This window comes from Schistocerca cancellata, chromosome 2 (assembly GCF_023864275.1).
Source record: "Schistocerca cancellata isolate TAMUIC-IGC-003103 chromosome 2, iqSchCanc2.1, whole genome shotgun sequence".
Classification (NCBI taxonomy): Eukaryota; Metazoa; Arthropoda; class Insecta; order Orthoptera; family Acrididae; genus Schistocerca; species Schistocerca cancellata.
Genome location: NC_064627.1, coordinates 662,169,268 through 662,189,107, shown reverse-complemented (window position 1 = coordinate 662,189,107; position 19,840 = coordinate 662,169,268). Strand labels below are relative to the sequence as shown.

At 39.4% G+C, this 19,840-nt stretch overlaps 1 protein-coding gene across 1 annotated transcript in view; it reads right to left on the bottom strand.

Annotated features, from left to right (window-relative positions):
* Positions 1-19,840, bottom strand: part of LOC126157368 (nose resistant to fluoxetine protein 6-like) — a 176,046-nt gene that overhangs the window by 79,289 nt on the left and 76,917 nt on the right. The window contains exon 7 of the mRNA XM_049916370.1: positions 8,327-8,495. Coding sequence (XP_049772327.1) covers positions 8,327-8,495 — 169 coding nt within the window. The remainder of the gene's footprint in view (positions 1-8,326; positions 8,496-19,840) is intronic.

The window sequence follows — 19,840 nt, the reverse complement described above, 5'->3', positions numbered from 1 at the left end:
AGTATATTTACTCTTTAATGAAATTTGTCCTAAATAATATATCTCTCTTTCCAACAAACAGCTCAGTTCATACATACAATACCAGGAACAAAAATGATCTGCACAAGGACTTAAAAGCACTTACTTTAGTTCAAAAAGGGGTCCACTACTGAGGAACACTCATCTTCAATAATTTGCCAGTAAACATAAAAGATTTAGTTACAAATAAAGATCAGTTTAAAAGGAGCCTGAAAGACTTACTAGTGGCCAACTCCTTCTACTCCATTGACGAATTTTTTAATAGAAACAAATGATGTATATATTCATACTGTTAGTATTGTTATTTCAGCTTTAAAAAAAAATTGACATGTTCCAAATCCATGAGGATCTCCTCAGCATGGATCTATGGAATGAAAAACTAATCTAATCTAATCTAATCTAACATCATCATTGTGCTAACTTTGAAAGGTTTAATCTTCCAGAATGGTTTGTGAAGCGCATCTACAAAACTTTTGAATATAGCAGGATAAAACCTAGGCCTCTTTGCATCCAAGCTTGGAATCATAGCCACCTAGATTTTCAATGATTGAGCCATGATTTTACGATGAGACCAGCGTGGGAAACACAAAAAGATAAGTGCCTAGTTTTTTGATTATTACATGAAATGACTTTATTAACTGTGCTCTAATGACACCTGCCACATAATGACTGTTATTGCCCAAAAATGCAGTATTTAGCAGCATGAGCAACACCACAATCGTTATTAAATGTTGACCTTTGTTGTAGTAGGGTTGTTAGACTGTGAATTGCTTGACTAAGAAAGATACTGTACATCCTCTATTCAATAATACCCTAATGAGTATATGACAAAATTATCTGCACCTGATTGTTGATATCTCTCTTGTAAGTATCTGTTCCAGATTTGTAGAGCAGGTTATTAATCATGTCACTTAAGCCATTAATTTGTTAGTTTGCATGTTCAGTATAGCATAACACATTTTTCTTCTTTGTGACATTCAAAATACATGGTACACAATAATACAGAACTACACAATGCATGAGATGAAAATTAGGATGACTAGCTAGCTCTGTTTAGAACTGGTGCTGTAATAGGGTCCATGGCGTGAAGACATAGCTGTAGAATTTACCTTAGTGTTTACATATGTATGTAATACTTCACTGTTGCTGTTGTCTGAAAGAAATTAGAAAATTTTAAGCTTTTTCTCACATACTACTTTTGTTTTAAAAAAATTCCTCTCAAGTCTATATAAAATCTTTAGTATGAAGAACTACTGTTCAGCAGGAATGTGACTAACATTCTACATATAATAAAGTGAATCTGTGGTTTTTCTTATTTCATTAGTTTTTGAAAATTAAAAGACCAGTAAATAGATAGAGAATTTCTACTTACTAAGTGACAGTAGCAGTAGACATGAATCTTGATTTCCATCTTAGGATGCCCTGGCGTGTTCTATCTGACATGAGGCTCTTGATAATTTTCTTGCTTAATCCCAGAATATTATTGTATCTTTCAAACTTTCATCTCTGTTTCTGACTAAATCAAATTTTTTCCCCCATTTCTACAACTCTGCCACCTGGTAAATAGAAATTTTCATTTTTTTTATTTGATCATTATAGCATTGAATGTAATTTTTTAAATAAATTGTAGATGAAATTCTTCTGCTTGCAGTATTTAGCAACGAGACCATGCTTGTGACTCTATGAATTGGTAGCTGCTAGAAGATATAATGACTGTGAACTGATTTCAGATGTAGATCAGATACACTTTTTGTTCCATATGTCTGTATTGAGGAGATCTTCATGGATGTCATAAAACAGTATACATATTTACAAGAAATCAAATTAGAAGTTCTGTTTCTCTAATACATGGAATAAGTCAAAAACTCTTAAATAAATTTTCAGTTAATTTATCACATAAATGTATGATACACTGAGGTACATCTAGCTGTAACTACCATGGTGAATAAATTGAATAATTGAATTGAATAAATTGAATAATTAAATAAATTAGTGTTAGTCATAATAGGTTGTTAGAGTACTTCAGGGAGTCGCCAGCAGTGGTGGCTTCTGCCTATTAACATAACTTGACTCATAACACATCCCTGAAGTCTCTCCTTTTGCCAAACATGATGTATGAATGAATGAATTGATAATTCTTAGGTCGTTGTAGCCATGCATCATCAAACGGAAAATCAGTGTGCCTCCTTCATATCACATCTGCTGGTGGGCATTATTTCTTCTGCTTTTAGTGTACATCTAGCCTGTCTACACCTGTAGGTAAGTAATTTTTCACTAGTTTTCATTTCAGAAAGGCATTCTCGCATAATTAGTTTCACATTATGAAAATTCCTCTTCTTACATTTGTTATTTACAAGTTAGCCTACCAACTTTATATTATTACATATTTAGCTGTTACCTTCATTTTTAACAATCAGAGTACCTAAGGAATTCTAATACCTAGGTAGCAAAACAACCAGTGATAGATGGAGCAAGGAGGACATCAAAAGCAGACTAGCACAGGCAAAAATTATATTCCTGGCTAAGAAAAGTCTACTAGTATCAAACATTAGGCCTTAATTTGAAGAAGAAGTTTTTGAGAACGTACATTTGGATCACAGCATTGTATGGCAGTGAAACATAGACTGTGGGAAAACTGAAAAAGAAGAGAATTGATGCATTTGAGCTGTGCTGCTATGACAGATGTTGAGAATTAAGTTCTGTGCAGAATCAGAGAGGGAACGAATATGTGAAAAACACTGACAAACAGTAGGGACAGGATGATAGGATATCTGTTGAAGATGTCAGGAAATGACTTCCACAGAACTAGAGAGAGCTGCAACGGGCAAAAACTATAGAGGAAGGCAGAGACTGGAATACATCCAGCAAATAATAGAGGATATATGTTGCACACGCTACTCTGAGATGAAGAGGTTTGTACAGGAGAGGAATTCATGGAAAGCTGCAGCAAACCAGTCAGAAAAGACTGATGATTCAAAGAAAAAAACCTAGACCATGCAAATTTTATGTCACTGTGGACTATCATACAGTGATGCCATGCTAGATGGTGCAATAACTCAAAATATATGTGATGATAGAATTCGTGCAGCTGCTTTTGAAACAATCTGATCAATCTGATCTTCTCTAGATACATATTATAGTTAACTGAGGCTCAGGACACTTACAATTTAGCTAATTGTGAGATGCAAATGTCAAATATTAATGACTTGGATAGTGACAGTGTTAGCAGTGCTGCAGAATGTAAACAGTCCCTTGCTCACTCGACCTATGTGACACAGCATTTAATGTCATGTACAGTGACAAACAGTGCCATGCCATGATAGCAGAATGGCAGTAGACAGTAAAACATAGCAAAGTCTTGCCCAAAGGGCTGTAGTCAGCATAAGTGTGCTCAGAGCTCAAGTTGTGACACTGTTTGTTATTTTTGTGACACAAAAGGTCACGTTCAGTCAGTGTGCATGGAAAAGCTCTGTGGGCAGCAAATTCCAAGGAACATGCCATTAACCACTAAACCAGTTTAAATCATTAATGTTGTACGGCACAGCCAGCCATGGAACAGTGCAAACCGATGGCCATAGTAAATGTTGTAAAAGATAGCCCAAGTACACAACTTAGCAAACACTAGTTGAGTAATTTTTATTTGCCAAACAATTCAAGATGATGCAAATACAAGTCCACTTGTAAATCTTTACTCACTTCACATGTCACATATTGTGCTAGCTCACAGCAATGGTCAAGAAGTGATAATTCTCTCTTAGACGTGAAATATAGTTGGGACGAGGTGTTTGTTACTTTGTCAGTAGCTAGGAAAGATATCAAATTGCTATGGACACTGGTGTTTCAGTTACACTTCTCAGTGACCTTACTTTTGAATGATTAGGTCCACCAATACTGAGCCTAGCTATGCATGTGTTGTCAACTTGTAATGGACAGGAAATTCCAGTTTTAGCAACTTCCAGTATGCTAGCTACTCCTCAAGGTGTAACAAAGAGAGTTGTATTCACAGTGATTTCTGCCTAACCTTCACAGAATATTTCAGGATTAGATTCTTTTGACTTTTTTTGGATTGTCAGTCCACAAGACAGTGTCGCAAATTTTAACAGATGTGCCTACAGATAAGCTTCAAGCTTTGTGTGACAAATTTAGTGAACTGTTTAATGATGGTCTCAGTAGTGCAAACAGTTTTTTAGCTCATATGTCACTCAACGACAATGCAAAACCAAAGTTCTGTTGAGCTAGGCAAGTGCACATTGCCATTAGGGAACAGGTCACTGAACAATTACAGCAATGACAAGCTGATTGGGTTATGAAGCCACTCAGCACAAGTCAGTGGTCTTTGCATTAGCCATCCTTTGTAAACCTTTAGGTCATTTTCAACTGTGTGTTGATTTTAAGTTGACTGTGAACTCTCAGACAGGGGTAGATACATAAACTTTGCCCCGCCCAGGGGCAACTTATGGAAAGATTAGATGAGGGTCATTATTTCTCCAAGATGTACTGGAGGATTTTTATCTCCAACTGCCTGACTAGCCAAGAAATTTGGACATTCTGAAGAAGAACATTTAGCCGATCTCAGGTGTCTTTTTCAAGTACTGTTAATAGCAGGCCTCAAGTGCTACAAAGATAAGTGCTCTTTTTTCCGGGTGGAAATAGAATATCTGGGACATGTCATTAATTTACGGGGTATTCACCCCACCCAGACTCACTTGTGAGCCATCAAAGACTTGCCAGGAACTGCTAAAGGAACTGCAAGCAGTGTTAGGCATCAGCTGAAATGGGCACTACATAGTAACATGTGGCTCATACATTTTCATCCAATTAAACCACATTTTCATCCAATTAAAACTGTGGTATTAGCAGTTGATGCTTCTTCAATTGGCCTATGTGGTGTTCTGCTGCATTGTGTTTAATCACTGGATTATCCAACAGCATTTGCCTCCAGACTTCTAAGACTCAGGCAGATTACAGTCAGAGGGTGGTGTACCCAAGTTTCCTCATTACCTCCATAGAAGGAAGTTCTACTTGGTCATAGAACATAAGCCACTCCCTTCACTCTTCTACCCAACCAAGCCTGTCCCACCTCACACAGAGTAGAAATTACAATGAAGGGTTTTATTGCTGTAAAACTTCAACTATGAAATTTTCTGAAATCCTATGGCTCAACATTCCAATGTCAATGTGTTGACAGATTAAAGGTGGACAAGGATGATCAGTTCAACTCCTCTAGAGCACTATGTTGTCAGATAGATGCACTGGATGCTACCACAGTTCACAATTTTCCTATAGTCTTGCATTACGTAGCACAGGAGATAGCTGCTAATGTAAATTTAAGCACTGTGTTGAATTATGTGTGCACAGAGTGGCCAAGGAGAGTGAAAGACATGGTTCAGCTGGAAGTATATTGATACATCGCTCTCTGTCAAGACTTGTCAATATGCGCACTTGGGAGGTGTGGCGGTGGGACTTGTAGTCCCGTACCACCCTCTGACGGTGATAGTACTACATGAGTCAGGCAGAAAATTTTGCCTAACATGGGCGCAGTCACTGCCCTGTGGAAATTTACTGCCTCACCAACACAGTTAGACCGCAATAGACTGGTGATGCATCAGGGATACTGGGGTTTTGTGAGGACAAACCAGCTTGCTCATTGCCATTATTCTTGGCTGCAGATGGATGCCTAGACTGAAGACATGATGTCATGCTGCACCACCTGCATGGAGCAACAGGCAGCTCCATCTCAATGCTTTTCTGACTGCCCAAACATCAGCAGTCAGTGGAAATGAACCACACTGACTTTGCTGGATCTTTCTGGAATATATGTTGCCTTCAGTTGTTTTCCTCTCATGGTTCTGATGAACTCAATGATGTCATGCAGTGCTATCAGAATACTTACTTCACTTTTTGCACTGAGGGACTTGCCGTAAGTGTTAATGTCTGATAATGGACTGCATATCACCACTCAGGAATTTGAACAATTGTGCACAGCCAACAAACAGTATTGAACATGTGACCACTGTGCCGTTCCACCAACAGTCAAATCCTGAAGCTGAACATTTTGTACGAACATTCAAGGCGCAGATAAATAAATTCCATGGAATTCACTCACAGGAGCAAGCCTTTCAATTGTTCCTATCTACCTTTCATGCAATCCATCAAGATGGAACTTCCCTGGCCAAACTCCTGCACAACTGATGGGAGAACTCCCTGCTTCATCTGCTGCAGCGAGGAGTACCAGTCAGTACAAAGATTCTCATTCTCAGATCCAGGGTGCAATGCTCTTCAGGACCTTCTGGCTCAGACAGCAGATCATTTCATGTGTCTTTGGACACAACATGTTCTTGGTTTCTTCCCACACAGGGTTGCTGCTCAAAAGACAATGGAACTAGTCATGCCCTCTGAGACTCCATGATCCTGTCATGCATTTCAGTTTACAGATTCAGCACACAGCCAGGAGTCAAGGTTGCAACCATCTGCCATGGATCTAATGGCAACTCTGCCCAAGGTGCTTCCCATGAGGGTGGGCAGTCCCTTATCCCTGATGCCATCATCACAGAAGCCCATGTCACCATGGGTGATGCCTCTGCACCCTGCCACCTTCCTCTGCAAGGGGATCCTCCAGCATTCAAGACTGCCCTGGATATACACAGGTGCCTTTCCTGCAGTTTTCCAGGTCTTCCCATGGGTTCTCAGGACAATTGTTGGGTTGTAGACAAAAGCCTGTCACTGGCTTCAGTGCCAGTTCCCGTCCTATCTGCTGTGCTTGCACCTGGACCTCCCCCTCACCACTGGTTCACACTGCAACCATATGCAACCACGGCCATGAGATTTGGGGAGTGAGGGGGGAGGGGTGTGAAGGGGAGTGGGGTGTAATACGCACAGCAAGCACCACCAGGCAGCATCACAGGCGTTGATAGATCAATAACTTACTCCAGAGACAGCATGTAGCCTAGCGACTGCCATGCCAATGAGTCACAGTGGTGGTGCCACCACAGAAGTGATGTGTGGTGGCACCACAGCAGAGTGGACAGTTCCAAGTTAGCTCAACTACCAAGAAGATTGCCTTCTACTTATGTACTTCATATGCATTGTCTGCCTCTAGTGAGCCCATACCAGCCCTTCTTAAGTGAATATTCTAGTGGGAAAAGAACTGTTTACTATCCTGCCTTAACTTCTGGAATAGTTATTGAACTTCAGGACTACTGCCTGAGCTGATTTGTACCAAGTTAGCGTATTCATCAATAAATGTGTGCATTCATATCATTAATCATTATCAGTGTTCTCCTTATTCTCCTCTGATAGTGTTTCCCTCAGTGCACTATAAATAGTTGAGGGTAGTGGCAAGTAAAATCTCCTTCTGTGGTTGTATCAAAAGTACGATACAATAAGTGAAGGACAAGGTCTGGTTGAAACCAGGGGGCTACAGGAACGTAGGATATGCTGTAGTTAGAGCTCCTGCCTATGCATTTCAAAAAAGCTGGTTTTAGTCAGAAAGATCCAGGAGGCACAATCTGTGAAGCTGTTGTTGAAGTGAAACGTATTGTGTTGGGCAGCATGTTCGGCTACAGTCTGGTCCAGCTTTCTCTTGGTCACAGTTTGTTGGTGACCTTTAATGTGGACAACTTCGTAGTCATCGTGCCTACTTAGAAAGCAGCACAGTGGTTGCAGCTAAGTTTGTAGATCACATGACTGCTTTCATGGGTAGCCCTGCCTTCGATGGAATAGGAGATGCCTGTGACCATACTGGAGTAGCTGATTGTAGGAGAATGTATGGGACTAAAAGCTAAAGCACAGAATAGTCCTTTCATTGTGTCTGTCTGTGACTCATTGTCTCTTCTGTGTGGTGAGTAGCAATCTATATTTTGATAATAATGTTGCTTCTCTAGTAAGATATATAGACATAAGTAATAACAAAATTTAACAATAATTCCTGTATTTATCAATAAGACTTCATTAACACTAGTCATAATTTGTTACCACTGTACTTCACGGATGTAGCCCGCAGTAACCATTTCTGCCCACAAATATTTAATGAAGCTTCTACATCCTCCAGCCTCTCCTTCATGATGGGAATTACAGAATATGATGTGAGAATGAATGAATTAATTAATTAACTGGCTCATTCCCTTCCCTGGAAAGTCTCCTTTGTGATATGATCTATGGAACATTATGGATGATTTAGTGAAAGACTAAACAAATGAATTACTTTCTGTCCATGTTGCATGTGGAAAACGCAGTCATATTATTCAATAAAGATGAACTTATAACTGTGATTGAAATTATATCAAAACTTTTGGAGAGTACTCATTACCATATTTTTAGCACCAACATAGTTGTTAATGTAGAGGATATTAGCCCACCAGTATTTTTCACAGTTTTCTTTCTCTTGGATAACTGTTGTCTTCCATAAAGGACCAGAACCCAAATAAGGCAGCACATAAATGTAGAATAATATAACCATGAAATACAGTGGAGTTAACCTGAAATAACAACAAAACATGGATAATCAAACATTCAAGCAGACTCTTAGATAAGTGAAACATCAATAATTCACAATCAAAAAGAGAGAAATTAACTAAAAAAATTATTAATATGTCTGAATAGGTAGGAGATCAGAATTATTGTGTTGCAGAGTATTCTCTGCAATGAAGCATAGTTTTGCCACTATTAAAGTGTGGTTCCTACGATGCAGTAACCAAATGGAGTCTTACAGTGGATGGGAAGCTCATGCCACACACACACCAATGACTGATTTCCACACAGCAGTTGCAGCCTGCAGCTAATAGCATTACATGAAAAAAATGTGTTTTTACAGTTTCCTTGCTGTTAAACCATATGTATGTAAAGGGAGCAAAGGTACATCAAATTTTGGAGTTTTTCAGTCAATAATAAATATGCACAAATAGGTGAAAAGATTCATTACTCATCAATTACACTAACTAGGACTACCTGTCCAGTGAGACCTAAAGCAGAAGCAAAATGGCCAGATGAATGTAGTTGTAGAAAAAAATCATCTACATCTACATCTACACTCTGTAAACTACTGAGAGCACTGCACCATTGTTCCAGTTACTAGGTCCTTTCCCTATTTAGTTTGCACATGGAGCTCAGGATGAATTTGCCTCAGTGCACACTATAATTAGGCTAAGCTTATCTTTGTGATCCCTGTAAGTTTGAGAGAGTGTTCCAGAGATGCGTAAGACACTCCAATGGCAGAATATAGAAGAAAAGTGTTGAGCATCATGGAGAAATTTACTGTTAGGTTGTGTCTGAGAATGTACTTTCCCAACCAAGTTAAGCAACATATAATTTTTTTGCTTGGGCTGAGATGTCATACTTGGCTCATTCCAGCCTTCCTCAAGCAGTTTCAATTAAGTTCACAATCTGCAGCACTGCCTCCAAAAATTACTAAGACTCTATTATTCTCAGCCAATTAGAATGCCTGAATCAGAGACTGAAGGTTCTGTGACAAGCTAGGCTGTGATGTCCTGAGCTTGCACTATAGTGTTGAGGGTGCTGCTAAATACATCACGGTGCATTGCTATGGATCAGACCCTGCTACCCAGGAGGCTGAATGTGTGTGTAGTGTACACTAAGGTTACAGTGGTTAGCAACTTAGGCAACTCTCCATCCAATCCAGAAAGCCCCCCCCCCCACTCTGCCCCCCCCCACCCACCCACCCACAAACACACACACACACACACACACACACACACACACAGATGAGAAGATGATTCAAATCCTACAATGGAAACTCCAGGTGGCCCAAGATGCTGGAGTTGGCAGATGTGTGTGTGTGTGTGTGTGTGTGTGTGTGTGTGTGTGTGTGTGTGTGTGTTTTACTGATGAAGGCTGTGGCCAAAAGTTATATGTGAGTTTCTTTCAACTGTGCCTGTCCTCAGGAGAGCTTCTGTGAAGTCTGGAAAGTAGGAGATGAGGTACTGGCGGAAGTAAAGCTGTGAGGACGGGGTGTGAGTCATGCTTGGGTAGCTCAGTTGGTAGAGCACTTGCCCACGAAAGGCAAAGGTCCCGAGTTTGAGTCTCGGTCTGGCACACTGTTTTAATCTGCCAGGAAGTTTCATATCAGCGCACACTCCACTGCAGAGTGAAAATCTCATTCTGGGAACATCCCCCAGGCTGTGGCTAAGCCATGTCTCCGCAATATCCTTTCTTGCAGGAGTGCTAGTTCTGCAAGGTTCGCAGGAGAGCTTCTGTGAAGTTTGGAAAGTAGGAGACGAGGTACTGGTGGAAGTAAAGCTGTCAGGATGGGGCTTTAGTCGTGCTTGGGTAGCTCAGTTGGTAGGGCACTTGCCTGCGAAAGGCAAAGGTTCCAAGTTCAAATCTCAGTCCAGCACACAGTTTTAATCTGCCAGGAAGTTTCTTAAATTCTGTTTTTGACATATAAACAAATATAAATTCTGTACTAATTATAAACATTTGGAGGAACAACTAATAGTATTCTTAAAGTACCTATTTGGCGCTCTTCGAAAATATGTTGGCAAAACCACCCCTGATAAAAGTCCAAAGTAATTAACAGTTTTGTCAAAAGTATTGTTTGCATAATGATATTTGTTAATTTCATTATTTAAACAAATAATTTGACCTAACTGTTCCAGCAGAAGAATCTGTTAAAAAGAACCAATTTTTTGATGTATTCAGTTAATTTAATGAATTAAGTTTTAATTGTGATTTCTGTAAATTTAACTTTGAACAATGTATAGTTTTGGCCCTTATTATTCTGAGGATATATAAGGGCCCAATTTTTTGTCACGGGACAGTCAGTCCATGGCCGAGATTCAGACGAGGAACCTGTGTTGGTTAGAACAACAACAATGCATTAGCTTAACAGTGTAATAAGTGTTACACAATTAGGCCATGTGTTAAAACTTTGACAGTATCTGCTCCATACGTACTTTCTATCCTTCAAGAATTGTGAACTTTGTGGTTAGGTTTTTACTGCTCACAGATGTTCTACAGTAAACTATTGTGGCAGTATGTGGATGTTCACCTGAAAACTATTAATGAGACTTATAGAAAGTTAACAATAGTGCACTGCCCATATTAAATGTGTATATGGTGGGTTTTGAAAACTGAAAGTAAATAATGGTGAAACACAAATGAGCATCTGTTGGCTACATCATTTACAGTAGGCAGTTGTTGCACTTCCACAACCCATTTTTCAGCCAGTACATTGACACCTAGGAACAAAAAAGGAAGAAACAAAGAAGGAAAACTGCTATAAAAAGATATTTAGAGATTGAGGAATTTTAGCAGGTCAGCCTCACCATGAGACCAAATGATAAAGATGTCATCAGTATATTTAGGTAAAGTAGCTATTGATAAGTATAAAGTTGATTAAAGTGAGTAGGAAGGATGTCATAGATTTGGAAAAGTGGGCGCTAACTGAGGAAATGTTCAGCAGCAGACAGACCATGTATGTGGGGGATGTTGGTATAGAGGGAGGTGGCATCAATGGTGACAAGCAAATTGGGTGGTGGGAGACGGACAGGCCCGGATTTCAGATAATCTAGGAAATGGTTGATATCTTTGATGTAGGAGGGGAGTCTTTGTACTATAGGTTGCAGGTGTTGATCAACGAAGGCAGATATATGTTCAGTGGGTGCTTTGAAGCCAGCAACTATAGTATGGCCAGGACGATTTTTTTTTTTTTTAGATTTACTTTCATTCCAATTGATCCGTAGTGAGGAGGTCCTCCAGGATGTGGAACATGTCAGAAAAACAACAATACATGACAAATATTTACAACTAAAACAAATAAGCTAATGTACCATTTCACAGGTCCCAAGTGGAATGATCGTCATTTTTTAATGAACACTATATGAAAGTCATTTTACAAATACTAATGCACTGAATTTAAAATAAAAAAGATTTTTATTTATTTATAAGGTAATAAACATGTAATACAACTACTATAATACTTATTTACAATGAACACATTACTGCACTGAAATGGTGCAGAAGTTAGATTGGGTTTGTGGATCTTAGGGAGAAGGTAAAAGGTGGGGGTGCGTGGTTTGGATGGGGTAAGAAGTTCTATAGATTGAGATGGTAGTCCTTGTGAGTGGCCTGAGGTTTTAAGGAGAGACTGCAGGTCAGTTTGAATCACAGGGATGGGATCTTGATGGCAGACAGTGTATGTAGAGGTGTCAGACAGCTGGTATAGACCTTCACTAACATACACCTTTCAGTTAAGTACTCAGTGGTAGATCCTTTGTCTGTTTGGAGGATAATGATGGAGTCATCAGATTGTAGGGAATGTAGAGTCTGGAGTTCTGCAGAGAAAAGGTTAGGGTCATGTTGTAGGGACCTGAAGAAGGGTTGTGAAGCAATGCTGGATGTGAGGAATTCTTGGAAGGCTTGTAAGGGATGATCTTGAGGTAGTGGTGGTGGATCAAGTTGGGATTCTGGTCTGAAATGTTCAAGGCAGGGCTCAATGTCAGGTTTGGAAAGGTTTTGGGATTGGGTTGCAAAGTGATACTTCCAATGGATATTATGAGTGAAGTAAAGTAGGTCCTTCACCAAAGCAGAATGATCAAATGCAGGTTTAGGGCTGAAGGTGAAGCCCTTAGATAATACAGAGACTTCCCGTAGTGGAGAGTACTTTAAATGAGAGGTTAAGGAGACTGTACTGTTGTGTCTGGTTCTTGGGATTATGGGTTATTCTTGGTCTGCGAGGCAGTGGTGCAGGCTGTGGGATGTTAAGGAAGTTGGCCAGGCTCGGTTTGTAGGAGAGGAGTGGTAGTTGATGATGTGGCTGTTTAGGGGGCTGCAGAGGGACAGTAAAGGAAACACCACTGTTCAGTTAATTTAGGAGAACGTGGGATAGGTTTTTGAGGTGAAGTCTGGCATGTTGTTGCAGTTTGAAGTTGGCTTGGTGGATGATACGATTCAAGGAAACATAGAGAAGTATGGTGGAGTGGAAATTTGCTGATGAGGCTTATAGGTCACAGATTAGCAGGTAAGAGCAAGATATTGCTGTATTTGAAACTGCAAAAGAGCCAAGTGTAGGATAGGATTGCATCCAGAAACAGGTACTCTCAGTGTCAGGCCTTTTAGAGTAACTCCAAGGGGACAAGCAGGTTTCAAGAAACAGAATGTGGGACCTTAGTTTTGATAGTGCAAATGCATGTTTTCAAAAAGAATGGATGTAATATGAAATGGGATTCATCATGCCAAGAGAGGACATTTTGGAGAGTTAGAAATTGTAGGAGTGGCAAATAAATAAATAAGCAGAGGGTGGAAAAGATATAAAAATGGAAGAAAAGCAAGGGAAAAGTCTGAAAAATTAGAAAAATTCCTACGAAAATTGTTAATGAGAGGTAATGAGTGGGTCATCTATATGATACAAAAAAAAATATTGAAAAAGAAAAAGAAAAAAAAAACCAATTGGGAAAGTTGTGAAAACAGACGAAATTTAAAAACTGGCAAAACAGAAAGCGAAAGACATAAGAGAAAGTGTAAACTACTTAGCTTGGCAATTAAAGTGATGTAAGAGATGGCAATAAAAGTCGATCAGAGTGGTTTGCCGAAAAACAAATGCACAAAAGCGTGAAAGTATTACGTATGAACAAGGTAAGTGGATGGTGGATAAGAAAATAGCTGTCAAATTTGCAAATAAATCGGTGAAAGACAATCGGGAGAAGGCCATGGAGTGTAATGAACAGTAAATTTTTGTATGCAAATTTGTAAATAATGATGGAATTGTTATATGCAAATAAAAATGAACCCATCTATGAGAATGGAAATCAGTACTAGAAAAGATGTAGGGGCAAAGTGTTGATTAATCTTGGTGATACAGGCAAATAAATGAATGAATTAGCACTTAAGGTATAAAAAAAACGACAGTTTGAAAAAGACATATGACAACAAAGACTGACAAGAGGGTTAAATAAGAAGGAATGATGGCCACATGGGCTAAAATAACAATGAAAACAATCAATTATTGACAAAATTGTTTAATTGGATAGACAAAAAATCTACTCACCAAGTGGCGGCAGAACACATACATAAAAGACTGTTGTAATTGGCAAGCTTTTGGACCTGATGGCTCCTTCTTCATGCAGAAGGGTTGAAGGGGAAGGAAGAGGGGGGGGAATGAAAAGGACTGGAGAGGTCTAGGAAAAGGGGTAGATTTTGGGAAAGTCACCCTGAACTGCAGATCAGGGGAGACTTACCGTATGGGATGAGAAGGAAAGACTGATTATTGAGGACTGCATCAGACGAGATTTGTAAACCTGAGTGCTTAAAGGTGGAAGACAGCATTATAAGCAGACAGAGATTACTGCTTAAACATCTTGCATGGGTTAATAAGAGTGAAAAGCTAAGTGCATTACACATAACAGAGGGGGGAGGGGGGCAGTGTAAATTGATGGGAAAGACAATGAGAGATGTAGATAACTAAAACTGAGTGAAGCAAAGAGTAATTACAGTGAAGAACTGCTGAGACAGAAGAAATTAACGTAAATTAAGGTCAGGTCTGTAGCAAGAACCAAGGACATGTTGTAGTACTTCCCATCTGTAGAGTTATGAGAAAATGGTGTCTGGGGGAAGAATCCAGATGGCGCTTGTCATGAAACAGGCACAGAGGTCATGAATGTCGTGTTCTAGAGCATGCTCTGCTGCACTATATTGCAAGTTGATAGTATACACCCTCTGCCTATGTCCATTCATCCTAATTGATAATTTGGTGGTAGTCGTGCTAATGTAGAAGGCCAAACAGTGTTTACATAACAGTTGGTATATGACATGTGTCATTTCGCAGGTGGCTCTTCCTTTGATATCATATTATGTTTCGATGTTATGCCAGTTATAGGGCTATTGTAGATGGTGGTAGGAGGGTGCATAGGGCAAGTCTTGCAGTGGGGATGGTCACAGGGGTAGGAGCCATAGGGTAGGGAGATGGTTGCAAAAGGAACATAGGGTCTGACAAGAATACTGCGCTATTGGTAGATGGTGGGATTTGCATGAATATGAGCTACTTAAAATAATGTAAAGCTTTTGCTATGCCTTAAGAGTACTCTGTGAAAACTGTGACTTAATTACTTGTAGATCAGTTTATTTTGCTCTAGAGCATTCTGTTATTTCTTAGAGATACCTTTTTGAGGCTTATCACACACAAAAACTTTTATGGTGTAGGAAAAAAATCTTAAATATAATGGGAAAAATACCTTCACACTACTACAAACTGATAGTCAAGGCATTAAACAGTTTATCTGTTCCTTGTGTCTATATTCTTGAGAGATTCAGTTTTGCAAAAAAATAAACTGCATCTATTCCATTTGACAAATGATATTCCTGCAATTACACTCAAACTTGCAACAGCAGCCACCTAACAAACCATATGCTTTGCAAAATAAACAGTAGTTTAAAATATGTGGGTAGCTTGCTTTATAATAAACTACCTATTCTGAGAAAAGAAAGGTTCCTTTATGAAGATATCACAGACTGCATTCTCCGGCATAGTTTCTGTTTTGTGAAGGACTACATAGAGACCATCTTACATAAACATGACTTTTTCAGTCTGCATTACCATATACAGGCTGTCTCTTTTAACTGAGGACATTGAAATATCTCAAAAACTACACAATAGATAAAAAAAAGTTATAATTCCAACTTGTTAGCCTCAGATGAGGACATCCAATGATACTACACTCAACTCCCAACCCCACACTGGGCCCAGGTGATGGGGGTCAGCTTTAAAATATTCAATGGGAGCCCCCATTTTTTATTGTGAATTATGATTCTACTGCAAAATCTACATATGCTTTGTCTGAAGTGTTCCCACAGATGGTGCTGTAATCGGAGGAATAGAAATGGGTACACAGTCATAATTTATGACATGCTACTCAATGGCCCTTTAATATCCAGGGGCATGTGGGACCCACCTCCATGCTGTGAGTGTAGGACAGACCAGTATTTCATAATAACTAATTGGAAACTCCATTTGCAACATTGTAATCCTCTGGTATATCGAACAGGGCACTACTCAACATGCACTCTGGCCATGGCTCAAGGTGAACACTAATCTACTTTTCTAATTAGAGTAAGTGTTCAAATGTACTACCACCAACTTCAATACACTTAGTGATCTGCTTTTAAAATGACCATACACATAACTATAGCATATCTGTGTAAATGTCAGCACAGGTGTTTCTGATGTGGTCGATCATGGCTTCAGGTCTGTTGACACTTGCTTGTGCACTTCATTTTTTAAATATCCCCTCAAAAACAAATCTGGTGGCATCAAATCCAACAACATAGTGGGCCATTTAATAGGGCCGCCACTACCAGTTCACAGGCAAGTGAAAGCATGGTGCATGCACCTCCCATACTTCAGTTATGTGATGTGCTGAACAACCATCATGTTGAAATTACTTTTGTTACTGAACATCCAGGGCAATATCCTGCACTAGTACCAGTAGTTCCTGTTCCAAAAATGTTCAATATATGTGTCCATTCAATGTGCATTGATAAAATATGGACCAGTGAGTTTGTTCCCCATGAGACCACACCATACATTAACCAACCAAGGACATTGATTGTCAACTTGTGGTAATCAGTTGGGATTGTCTACAATTCAGTAATGCATGTTATTCCAGTTAATGCTCCATAGTTTGTGAATGTAGGCTCATCAGAAAACAGTACCTCAGCAAAGAGTGTGGGAGTCATTTGCATTTGTTGATGTGCCCGTTCACAAAATACTACCTGGTTATGAAAATCGGCACCATGAAGTTCTTGATGTTGTGACACATGGTATGGATGATACTTATGATGATATAGTATCGTGACAATACTGCCTATGGACATACCAGAACTGTGATGTAACTTCTGGGCACTTATCCATGGGTTATGGTGCACTGCTGCTAGTACAACTATTTCATTAGCTTCTCCTGTAACAAGTTTGTTACATTTCCTTTTGCTGATCTGTATGATGGCATCATTAAGGTTTTCACAATCTTGTAAAAGGCCAGCCGGAATGGTCGTGCAGTTCTAGGCGCTACAGTCTGGAACCGAGCGACCGCTACGGTCGCAGGTTCGAATCCTGCCTCAGGCATGGATGTGTGTGATGTCCTTAGGTTAGTTAGGTTTAATTAGTTCTAAGTTCTAGGTGACTGATGACCTCAGAAGTTAAGTCGCATAGTGCTCAGAGCCATTTGAACCATTTTGTAAAAGAATGAAGGAGAGTGAGATTTCTGTGGAAAATGCTCAGCATCCAAGGCAGCAGCAGCATCAACTTTAATCCTACATTCTCTGTACATCAAGTTCATTCCAATTTTTCTTATGTGGTTGCAACATTCGTCATCCATTTGCATGACTTTTCTCCATATGATAGGTAGGTGTGCAGACAATAAACACTGTGCAAGAATAATAATGTTTAGAGCCACTATCTGTTGAATATCTGCAGTCGCAGTCACAGTGTACCGCCTGTTACGATGAGTCGTAGTTTGCTATATGGTCATGATGGCATACAGCATTGAGAATGTGATTTCCTATTAGAAGTTATGAAATACTGGCCTGTCCTACCCTCACAGTATGGAGGTGGGGTCATAGGTAGAGCCATCTGTGGTAAAATGAAGAAAATGCTTCAGGCAAAACATATGTAGATTTTGCCATAGAATCATAATCTGCAATAAAAATGTGGGTTTCCATTGAAGATTTCAAAGTTGCTCCTCACCTCCCACACAAATGGTGGGGTGGCGGGTCGAGTGTGGTATCAAGAAAAAAAAATTGGAATTATAACTTTTCTTTGATACAATCTGTAGTTTTCAAGATATTTCAATGTCTTCAGTTAACATGAACACCCTATATAGTATCTACTTATTCTTAAGATAATATTGTCAAAGTAAATAAACAGTGGGTTCAAAAACAGTCTGAATAGCTTGTAAGGGTTTTGTAGGGTAGATTGCACTGAGAAATAATTATTAAGGAAACAGTTTCACACATGGCACCATTTTCCATTTAATTAACATTGAAATTAGCCAATCACAATGTTCTCCTCACAAATTCAAGTGGCCCACCAGACTTCAATTACTGTCCAATGTTCTCATAGCATAGATAATAGTGCATGGAACTGCTAAGCTTTTGGCTAGGGTTCAGTCCTTACTGTCCAATTTTTGTATTGCTCTCTTGTTTGGTTTCATGAAACCAAATGACATACATGTTTGGCAAATCTGTTTCTGGCAGACCACATGAATTTTGCATGTTCAGTGGTCTCATTGGCTAACTGCAGCATTAATTAACTTGGAAATGGTACAACATATCAAATTTTTTTTATCATCAGTTAGTCGTCAGTGCAATATGACCTGTAACACCCTTATACGAGCTTTTCAGACTGTTTGTGACCACCCAACATATTTAATATTTTTCATGTGTTATAATATAGTGAAAGTAAGAACATATAATCCATTGTTCTGTATGCTGCCTACTTGTGTGTATGTGCTGACAAGACATATCTGAGACATAACAGATATTATGACTCTACTGCAAGTAATTTCTTCACAATGTCCTATTTTGTAATGCATTTTAAACATTAAAATGATTTACTCAACCAACTAACAATAATCTATTTCTTGTCAACTATATTGTTTCTTAAGAACTTTTACATTTCAGTGAATAAATTGTTTACTAAATAGGAATAGTCAGAAATGACCTCCAAGAACTTATTCAGTCTATAACATTTAATGTACATATAGTGGATATACTTTGAGCATTCATGCACCTAAAATTTTACAGCTCCCTGCTGGCTCTCAGTTGGGTGTTTGGTATGTACTGTTTGGTGACAAAGTTCCATCAGCATAAGCTAAGTGGCACCATGCACTGCTGATTTTCTTATGTAACAGTTGGTGAACCTGTTGTGACTTATAAATGTATACAGTTAGGCAGGAGGTGAGAAAACTTGGATTTCATGGTCAAGCAGCTGCTCATAAGCCACACATCATACCGGTAAATGCCAAAAGACACCTCACTTGGTGTAAGGAGTGTAAAAATTGGATGACTGAACAGTGGGAAAACACGTGGAGTGACAAATCACGGTAAACTGTGTGGTGAACTGATGGAAGGGTGTGGGTATGGTGAATGCCAGTGAATGTCATCTGCCAGCATGTGTAGTGGCAACAGTAAAATTCGGAGGCGGTGGTGTTATGGTGTGGTCATGTTTTCCATGGAGGGGGCTTGCACCCCTTGTTGTTTTGCATGGCATTATCACAGCACAAGCCTACATTGATGTTTTAAGCACCTTCTTACTTCCCAATGTTGAAGAGCAATCCAGGGATGGCAATTGCATATTTCAACATGATCGAACACCTATTCATAATGCGTGACCTATGACGGAGTGGTTGCATGACAATAGCATCCCTGTAATGGACTGGCATGCACAGAAAATCCTATAGAACACCTCTGGGATGTTTTGGAATGCCGGCTTCATGCCAGGCCTCACCAACTGACATCAATACCTCTCCTCAGTGCAGCACTCTGTGAAGAATGGGCTGTCATTCCCCAAGAAACCTTCCAGCACCTACTTGAATGTATTCCTGTGAGAGTGGAAGCTGTCATCAAGGCTAAGGGTGGGGCAGCATCATACTGAACTCCTGCATTACTGATGAAGGGTGCCACAAACTTGTAAGCCATTTTCAGCCAGATGTCCAGATACTTTTGATCACATAATCTACATCAAATATCTCCAGAAACAAGAAATGACGTTTGTTTGGTCACAAATGCCAGATATTGTCTTGATAAACGAAGAACAGATAACTTTAATTCTAACTGCAATGGATGTTCTGATATGACAGTTTAGGTCTAAGATGGA